This window comes from Sylvia atricapilla, chromosome 21, assembly GCF_009819655.1.
Source record: "Sylvia atricapilla isolate bSylAtr1 chromosome 21, bSylAtr1.pri, whole genome shotgun sequence".
Taxonomy (NCBI): Eukaryota; Metazoa; Chordata; class Aves; order Passeriformes; family Sylviidae; genus Sylvia; species Sylvia atricapilla.
In genome coordinates, this window is record NC_089160.1 from 2,097,824 (window position 1) to 2,108,064 (window position 10,241).

Sequence of the window (10,241 nt, forward strand, 5' to 3'; positions counted from 1 at the left end):
GATGAACAGGAAAGAGTGGAGGAAAATGAGAGAAAAAGGTGAAAATAATCTGATATAAAGATAAACTAAACTGCCTCCAGTATGAACAAAATAAACTGAACTGGAGGTACATTTAACATTTAATGTCACCAGTATGAACAAAATAAACTGAACTGGAGGTATATTTAACATTTAATGTCACCAGTATGAACAAAATAAACTGAACTGGAGGTATATTTAACAGTGGCCAACGTGCAACTGCTCTGGACACCTGGATGGATTGTTCAGAGCAAAATAAGGGACCTTAAAGCTTATCCAGTGTCCATTTGAAAATTCAGGGAATTACAAGCTGCCCCTTAGAAAGCAGTGAGGATTGCTGACTGCCAGAGACTGCCCAAGTGCACCCTCAGAGCCCAGAGAAGAGAATTCACCAATGCACACAAACACCTGAAAGGTCTGGCCAACAAACATCGGTGCCATTCTACGGAACAGACCAAGCTTCAGGTGAAAAGAAATAAATAAAAACCCGAGGTAAAATATAAAGAAATCAAACAAAAATACCTGAAACTTCTCTTGCAACCCTTTCCAGAGCAAGGGATATTATTAAGTCATGCAGGAGAACAAGCTCTTTATCACTGGCAGCTGGAAGGGCGAGATAATGGAAGGAAAGTCTCTATTTGGGACCGTTACAGTTACAATAATTTACACAGCTCTGCTTTTTACAACTGCCAAAGTTCTCCCCAAAAGAAACTCCTCAGTGTATTTCTTTGCTTATAAAGATTCCCTGGCAAAATAATTATCCTTAGTTAAGGGTTGTTAGACTCTTCCAGTCAAAAGCTATTTACTTTCCATTTAGCTAATTTAACTGATTTTTAGATTAATTTCCTTTCCGTATTTACGTTGAGTAGATTTTGTCATTGCTTTTATTTTAGATACAGGCATTGGTCTACCAAAAAAACCCAAAACAAAGCAAAAAAAACACAAACCCACAAGTTTCCTAGAAAAATAAAAATTCCAACAACAATTGCTCAGTTACTCATGAGAAAGTTTATCATGCCAATGTGCCAGTCCGTTACTCAGCAGAGATCCCAAATTCCAAACACAGGTTTGGGCATGATGAAGCTTTGCCTGCTCCAGCCACAGGAGGCGGAACTGAAGGAGCTGTGGTCATGGAAATACAAACTGATCTCAAGATCAAAAAAATAAGGCCTGATCCCAGTTCCCACAATATTTAGGAAATCTGTTTTTCTCCTCCATAAATTTCGCTTTTTTCCTCTCCAGGATACAAACGTTGCATGTCTCAGTGTTCAGAAAAGTAAGAGTCTAATCAAAACTACCAAAAAATGTAAGTGTGAAGAGAAAAAATATTTGAATCTGTAATACAACAGCACTCAAACAACTCTACAGTATTTGACTCTCGTGGTACTAAGTGCCACAGAAAATACATATACTGCTTTACAACACAACCAGGCTTAGAATTAATTGTCAACTTTAAAAAAATTTACAGTGGACATAAAACTACGAAGACCAAGTACCACATGAATGCAAAGCAGAGTAGGAGGATGAGAGCCAAGTCTTCGAAATTAACTGCTTCAAAAAGACTGTTATAACTTTGATCTTACAGTCATTTTACCACTTTTCCTTCCTTTAATCCCATTTTTCTTCAGGAGCTCAGCTGTGGCTGTGCTGTCCACCAGCCTGAGCTGTAACAGGCACAACTCTTGACTGGCACAGTTCTGCTGCCACACACCTCTGCCATTTGTGTAATTACAACAATTAAAGCACCAATTAAAGCAGAACTGTGGAGCTCACTCCCAATTGAGGTTTTTACCCCCAGAGCAGTGAGGAGCTCTGGTGTAACTGTGCCACTGCAGGTGTAAAGCCCTGACTTTCAGGACAACACATCTTCCTCTGGCAGCAAATTTAATTCAACGTTTGAAAAAAACACGTCCCAAAATTCTGAAAGGCATTATAACCAAAAAGTCCACAACACTGGAGTTTGAGCCTCCTGTTAAGAGTTTTTATGTAATAAAATAAATGCTTGTGCATTTCATGAATTCTAGTTTTCAGCCAAATAGAGCTTGAAACGAAAGTGAAAATTCATTACCAGACCATTAAAAATGCATTAATTGACCACATTCTAACACAAAACCGCCAAGAAACTAAGAAGGCAAAGAGATGAACACACATCTACATCCCACAGATGCAGTATTAGCTTTCTAGTTCAGCAAATCTAGTGCAAATCCACATTTAGTGACACGTGGCAATTAAAACTATCACCAGGGACTGGCATTTCTCACATGAAAATAAAGTCATTCAAAAGGAAAGCAGGGATATAATTAATACCTCTATTCATCACCATGATAACATTGCTGTTTGTTCCCTAACAGCTGAAATGCATCTCCAGGAGCACCAGCCAATACTGAGCATTCAGGTATAGTTTAATGTATGCAAATACATGGGGAAAATATTTCATCTGCATCGACTTTAGCTCTCAGACTCTTGCACGAGTTCCAAAATTAAAACCTCCAAAATTCACCTTTTCAGTCCTGCTCATCTCATCTAGTAACATAAACTAACCAAGGCGAGTGACAAAGTTACTCATAAACAGCAGTCATCTGAGGGGATAAAAAAGTTTATTATCAAAGAGAATTACAAGCTGAGAGTTTATGAAAGTTCATTCCCTCAGTCTTTGGGATACACTTCCTTAAACCAGTCTGCAAAAAGCACGTGAACTACTGAAAGCTGGACTTAGCTTGAGATAAAGTACTCAGTACTTTACTTCTAATAAAAAGTAATTCATTAGGACAGATTACAGCCTTACAGAAAGCATTCCAACTCCAACATGTTATAAATGATATTACATTTACCACAGCACATAAGGGCAGAATCAGCTCTCGGCACAAGTGACTCACCTTACACGTATTCACCATCCGCTCCAAGACACTGAGGGTTGTAATGCCCGTCCCCAAAGAGACCCGGGGACACCTCGGGGGAAGACTGTCCCGGCCTCCCGGAGCCCCCGGTGTCCCTCCCGTCCCCCGGCCGGTGCACACCGATACCGGCAAGGCAAGGACAAACCGGGCGGTGCCCGCAGAGCCGGCGGAACAGCGCTGCGGCCACCGGCGCCCCTCAGCCCCTCACCGCCCGCCCCTCAGCGCCCGGCGCCCTCACACACCTGTGCGCCCCCCGGGGCGGCTCGGAAGCGTCGCCGCCCGTTCCCCAGCGTCCCCCCGGAGAAGCAGGCGAGGGCGGCGGCGGGCGGCGGGCGCAGCAGGGCCAGGGCGAGCAGCAGCCGCCGCTTGCGGGAGGCTGCGGCCGCCAGGCCCCGCGGTGCCCCCAGCACCGCCATCTTGCGAGGGCCGCGGCGCAGGGGATTGTGGGACGGCGGCGGACCCGCGGGAGGGGCGGGGCGGGGCGGGGCGCTCTGGCCGCGCTGAGGGAAGGTGGCTCCTGGCGCCATGGCGGAAACTGAGTTCGGTGCGCTCCCAGCCACCACGGCGGGACCCCGAGAGCGGCTGCCCTTAGACCCGCCGTGGGGCAAAGAGAGGGGCTGCCCTGGGCCGCCTCCTGGTATTCTGTGAGAAGGGCTGCCCTCCACCATGGTGCGCCAGCATGGGCACCACCATAGCACTCTGACACGGGCTGCCCTCAGCTCCACCATGGCGCCCAGAGAGGGGCAGCCCTCAGCTCCACCATGGCGCCCAGAGAGGGGCAGCCCTCAGCTCCACCATGGCGCAAAGAGAGGGGCAGCCCTCAGCTCCACCATGGCGCACAGAGAGAGGCAGCCCTCAGCTCCACCATGGCGAACAGATAGGGGCAGCCCTCAGCCCCACCATGGCGCACAGAGAGGGGCAGCCCTCAGCCCCACCATGGCGCACAGAGAGAGGCAGCCCTCAGCCCCACCATGGCGCAAAGAGAGGGGCAGCCCTCAGCTCCACCATGGCGCCCAGAGAGGGGCAGCCCTCAGCCCCACCATGGCGCACAGAGAGAGGCAGCCCTCAGCTCCACCATGGCGCCCAGAGAGGGGCAGCCCTCAGCCCCACCATGGCGCCCAGAGAGGGGCAGCCCTCAGCCCCACCATGGCGCACAGAGAGAGGCAGCCCTCAGCCCCACCATGGCGCCCAGAGAGGGGCAGCCCTCAGCCCCACCATGGCGCACAGAGAGGGGCAGCCCTCAGCTCCACCATGATGTCCAAAGAGGGGCATCCCTCAGCTCCATCATGGCGCCCAAGGAGAAGCGGCCCTCAGTCCCACCATGGCGCCCAGAGAGGGGCAGCCCTCAGCTCCACCATGGCAAACAGAGAGGGGCAGCCCTCAGCTCTACCATGGTCCCCAAGGAGGGGCAGCCCTCAGCTCCACCATGGCGCACAGAGAGGGGCATCCCTCCTCAGCTCCATCATGATGCCCAAGGAGAAGCGGCCCTCAGTCCCACCATGGCACCCAGAGAGAGGCAGCCCTCACCACTGGACTCAGGGAGGAGCAGCCCTGAGTCCTGCCATTGCACTTTCAGAGGGGCTGCCCTCTGTCCCACCATGGAGCCCAGGGATGAGCAGCTGCTGTGGTGTCTCAAGAGGGGCTGCCCTGAGTGCCACCATGGCAACTCCCAGAGAGCAGCCCACAGCCCCACCAAAGCACAGAGTGAGGGGCTGCCCTCAGTGCCACGACAGCATCCAGAAAGGGGCTGCTCTCAGTCTTGCCATGGCACCCTGAGGGGGACAGGCACAGCCCCTGCTGAGCTGGGAATTAACCAGGCCCTTCTGAGCCAGAATGAACCAGGCTGTTCTGAGCCATGCCCCTCTCAGAAGGCTTTCTGTTTTGACTGTGCAGATAAAAGCCTTCTCTTTGAGGCACTGTTGGAATATGGGTGTCCTCAGCACAAACTGCACAGCTGCAAGCATCCCTCATGCTGCTCAGCAGCTGTCAGAGCTTCATACAGGGTGCTCATTCCAAGCTGCTGGTAGCACTCCCACACTTTGTCCTGATGCAGCTGGACACTGACATCACTGCAGACAGGAAGAGGTGCTTGAGCTGACACACAGTCCCTCTGGATTTGAGGTCCCACACAGAGCAGCAGTCCAGGCAGTTTCCTTGTGCAGAAAAGCTCTGGCCTGGAGCACCGTGACAGAGACATGCCAGAGGGGAAGGTGTAGATGGCATGTGGGATGATATATCTCTGCACAGACTTAATCCTTTATTCCACACCCTTCCCAGGGTTAAGTTCAGAGCTACCTCAGAGGCCTCCTCCAGCCCACACAGCTCAGCTGTAGTTCCTTTGAGCCAGAATGATGCAGCAATAGTATGATTCCTAATTAAACACCCACTTAGGAAGATAGAGCTATGCCATGGATTACATTTCCAATGGCCTATATACTCCCATGTGATCGGCACGCAGAGCTGTCAGAAGGCTGTAACTCTGTGTGGCGTTTCTAATCACACAAAGATTGCTTCAAAGCTGCCAGAGCTTGACTGCTGATGCTCTTGCCTTGAGGGAGAGTTGTAAGCTCATTTGCAGGGGAGAAAGACAGACAGACAGAAAGGAAGAGGACAATTGGCTTAAAGTCGATTTTTAATGAGGCAGGATTTCTCTAGTCTGTGCTTTGATACGCAACTTTGCTCCTGACCAGGATCCACTTCAAACGACAGAGGCGACATTTTTCTGGCACTAATCTAATTCTTCATCATAATTGCATTTGTCAGAGCAGGGTCTGAACAGTGCCGCCCCGTGGCATCGTTCAGAGGGATAAACAGGAATTCTGGGCTTCTGGCTTCCATACACCTGCTTCCTTCCCTATGTTCTGCTCTACATGGAAGTTTGACCAGGAGAAATAGGATAATCACAACTCTGGGATGGCCAGGCTGGCCAACATGGCAGCCTCTTTTGGGTGATTTCAAATGTTTCTGCAGTTTTCCCTCATGCACCGCTGCAGTGGTTTCATGCACAGTGTTTGCGTGCACAAATGGTGCACAAATGGGTTGATCCAACATGCAGCACAGGCTCTCAGAACAGTGAAATGCATCCAGTGTTTTGACTGTGTCAAGCCTGGAATATGCTGCACATGGATAGCAGAACCCTGTGCTGTGGTATCACAGGATCTCACAGCTCCAGTGCCTCTGATGGAGATTTACAAATCACTCAGCAAATGTTTATTGTCAAACCTCACGACCCCTGCATCATCTCAGCCTTGTCATTGTTAGACAATGTACCATTTTATTTTTTCCACGTGTAATATATTTGATAGGAGTATTCTCCCTGCATTTTTTAATGTAGCTGCTCTTCCTTCTTTAATAACTCTCCCATGCTACTGGCTTTATTTCTTCCTGCTAATATTTCAGTCTTGTTTCCAGTTCTGATCTCTTTCTCCTTTTGATATCACTTCATTTATGTGATCCCAGATTACTGATGCCTGTACAAGGCACTGCACAAACCCTGAGAGATACCTAGAGTGAAAAGAGCCCACATTCCTCTATCCCAGAGTGACTGAACCAGGAGAACAGAGCTCATGATAGACACAGAAAGCCAACAGAGGAGTTTTATGAACTTACACTGTTTAAAGTAGCTCATCACAAAATAAATAACTATTTCTCTTCAGATTTAGCTGTGGAAGCAGAGGATCTCCTTGGAGACAGACAAATCAATGCCTGCTCCAGAGCTGGCACTCTGGAAAGATGACAGAAGAAGCTCAGTTGAAGAAACAGAAGCTCTGGGAATGGAAATAACTCACCACAAAGGAGATTTGTGAATAGAATCCTAAAAGATACCTAATCTGGCCTTTTTACAGGACCCGGAAAAACCTGTTTGTGTAGACAACAAACCAGGGCCTGAGAACAAGGTCAGTGTACCGAATGAGAACATGTTTGTTTTTTGGCTAGAAAAGTTTGCAGGAGCAGCTCAGCAACAGAAATACAACACCCATCTTGTGGAGCTGAAATAACATTTTATTTGAGTTTCTTGAAGTTCTTAGCTTCTTTCTCATTAAAGGTGCTTAATGTGAATCTAGCACTGTAATGAATTTCACTTCTAGCAACAAGTACTTATTTCTTCCAGCTGTAAAAAGCAGAGTACAATTTCATGAAGACTACTTATAGAAGTAAGATTTATAACTAATAACTTTCCTATAAAACTGAAAGAATCAACACTGAATTCCAGATAATCAGTATGCCAAAGGAAACCTCTATTCTGTATGGTAACATTGAGAGTTCCAGCTCTGGCAGGCATCAGCCTAAAAGAAAGTCCCCCAGGGCTGTGGGAATCAAAATCAATTCCTAGGAGTCAGGCTAGAGGGGAAAAAAAAAGTGTCAGTATTCAAACATCATTTAGAATCAATGGTGTTGGAAGGGTATGAACACAAGGAGAGGAATGCTTCAAGGAAGTATATGAAGCAGGAGAGGAAATTATCAGAAGAAAGTAATGCAAAGAAAATAAAAATAGAAAAACAGGACAAGCTTGGGGGCAGATAGATGCCCTTGTTCAGAGGTGTAAAATAATTTTGGCAACTAGAATATGTGCTGAAAGGCACAGTGCTCTTTTGGAGAGAGCAACTCTGGCATTTATTCCTAGAAAAATATGAACTATTAATCCTCAGACCCTGCATTTAGGAACTGAGCAACTGCACACACTTTGGAAATGCAGTGTGAATTATATTTCAATCAAATAAGTAGCCTAAAAGAGCTGTATTTTAAAATGTGTTTAATTGTGTTACAAAAATGACACGTCCAGTTGTCTTCATTAAAAATGTGGTCAGGCATTGGAAGGGGTCACCCAGGACAGTGGTGGAGTTACCATCCCTTGAAGTGTTCAAGAAACAACTGAATGTGCCACATCAGCCCAGCACAGAGCAGAGACATCCAGCCTTGCCCAGGTCATGGATTTTGTGCCTGTGAGAAGATCAAACCTCCCGTGAATCCAGAGCAGTTTGTGACTCTGTCCTGTCCTGATCCCTTTGCCTTCTCCAGGTTTTGTTCCAACCTGTGCTCTGGCTCACTGCAAATACACCAGGCCACCCTTGAGACTTTTTGGTTGTTACTGGTTGCTTTTCTCCTTCCCTTTTTTTCCTCTTTCTCCCCTGCTAATCCAGTCAGCTCCCCTGAAGTGGCCGAGGTTGTTATTCCTGCCAAGGGAAGGAGGGCACACAGAGCCTTCTGTCCACAGAGCGCTCGCCTTGGCCCAGGCACACATGGCAGCTTTCCTTTCCTCCTGCTCAGAAGGCACCAGTAATGAGGGGTCAGCCCATGGAAACCGGTAAGAGAAATGCACAGTTTAAGGAAGACTTACAATATAAAACTGAAATGTTGGGAGGAAGGTGGGAGGAGAAATGAAGGAACAGGCAGGGACAGATTTGGGGGCTCAGAGCCCATTGGCAGCACAGTTGAATGGAGCCAGGGGAGCCTCAGAGGCTGTGACCCTGCTGGAGCTGCCTGATTTGAATGGGGATGTTTTTAGCCTTGTGAGGCAGGGCTGGGTGTCTTTTGGGTGTTTGGTGGAGCAGGGAGCCTGTCAAAGAATGGAGAGACCTGGAAACTCCTCTGGGACCTTCCCCGTGTCCTGTCCTCCCACAGCTCTGTCAGGCCCCTTGGAAATTTGTCCTTCCAAAGGTCAGTGACAGCCTTGAGCATCTGCTGGGTGTGTGTGGAACACGGGGGCAGAGAGAAGGTGTGCACTAAACATCAGCTCTGCTCCTGCAGCTGCTCGCAGCCAGCGCTGCGGGAGGGGATGCCAACAGCCCGGGACACTGGGGAGTCTGTGTGCAGCCGGGGCTCAGCCTGCACTGCTGCTCTGGGTGGGCTGGGATGGTTTTCTGACAAAGCTGTGGGGCTTGTCAGGTGTGCCAGAGAGGAAGGGAGAAACTCAGTGTGTGTAGTTCGTGCTTCCAGCTTTGTTTCTCGTTCAGGAATCGCTTCAGCCTCAGTAAGAAGGACTCACAGTTTGCAGGCTCAGTGTCATTTCCCACAGCACATGGGTGGTTTTGAATTGCACACCAGAACCTGGGAAGGAGAGAAGAGGAGAAAGTGAGTCCCTGACTTTCTTTTTTCATTCAGTTTCGCTTTTTTAAAGGTGCTTTTCTGAATAGAAAGTTTTTTTAACATGTATTACTGCTACACATATATATGCCTCTCATTTTAGACAGTCTATGCAGAAAGCTGCATGGATGAATTGTGCTTTACACCTTTCAGAATTGCTGCCACTACATTCCTTAAATTCCTACCTAAAAATAAATATTTAGAATTCAGAAACGAGACAAACATTTCCCTACCTGACCCTTCCTGCTGATCAGAATTGTAGAGGATTTTCCAAAACCTGGGATTTTTGTACATCCTCTTGTTCCCTTCTAGAGTTGTCCTGTGCATGGAGAATTCCAGCCAAGGTGGGGTTAGTTGTGCTCTGTGTAAACAAAGAGGCAGGGGTGGGGTGGCTCCTGGTGTTTGCAAAGGAATGAAGTAGCACAGAACTCCCAGCTCGGGGCGCCTTGGCAGACGAGACCCGGACAGCAGGAACGAGCTCCTGCCTCTGTCACCCATTTCCCTGTGGCACCGACCTTAAAACAATTCCCGAATCTGAGCGGTGCTTCTCCTCGGCCCGCAGGAGGGGTTTGAGTGGGCAGCAGAGCCGTCGGTTCTGTTCCCTGTCGGCCGCTAAGGGGAGCTGCTCGTTGCCCAATTCGGGTGTGTCGTCCGGGGCTTTCCAAGCCCCCAAAGCAGTCGTGCTCTTTGTGTTACAACCACCGTGTGCTGCACAAATGCTGATTTCAACTTTGCTTTTGTCCTCCAGGGTGAATAACTGCATTGGATTTTCTAACTACAAATTCTTTCTACTCTTCTTAGCCTATTCTTTGTTGTATTGCTTGTATATTGCTGCAACAGTCTTCAAGTATTTCATTAAGTATTGGACAGTAAGTCACGAAATCCGGTTACTTTCTCCTCTCCTGTCAGTCTCGTGGGCTTTGCTGACTCTGGGTGCTTTGTTGCTCTCGGGCAGTGGAGGGGCTGCATTTTCCTGGGAGGTGTTTCCTGGGCCCTTTGGGACTCCACCTCCTGTTCGGTGTCCAAAATGCACAAAGCAGGAAGCACGCAGACATGAGGGATTTCAGACTGTAGATTACCTTCTGGCCGAGAGGTTCTCTCCTTTCGCTGCCCTTGCGTTTGCATGGGTGTCCTTTGGAAAGTTCGGCATTGATGCGTAAGATGCCGCCATTGATTTGTACATTCACTGAAAAGAAAGAAACGGGTCAAAAAACTGTTCGTTTTTGAACCCCCATAAGCCTC

The 10,241-nt window shown here is 48.4% G+C and overlaps 1 protein-coding gene across 4 annotated transcripts in view; it reads right to left on the reverse strand.

The window, feature by feature from the left end:
• The window catches only part of ABCB7 (ATP binding cassette subfamily B member 7), a 38,955-nt gene extending 35,598 nt beyond the window's left edge, over positions 1 to 3,357 (reverse strand). For all 4 annotated transcript variants that reach the window (XR_010745183.1, XR_010745185.1, XR_010745184.1 and 1 more), the window contains exon 1: positions 3,158 to 3,357. Coding sequence is in view for 1 of the 4 variants with exons in the window: in XM_066333917.1 (XP_066190014.1) it covers positions 3,158 to 3,331 (174 nt within the window). In the remaining 3 variants the exon portion in view is untranslated. The remainder of the gene's footprint in view (positions 1 to 3,157) is intronic.
• Positions 3,358 to 10,241: the final 6,884 nt, after the last annotated feature.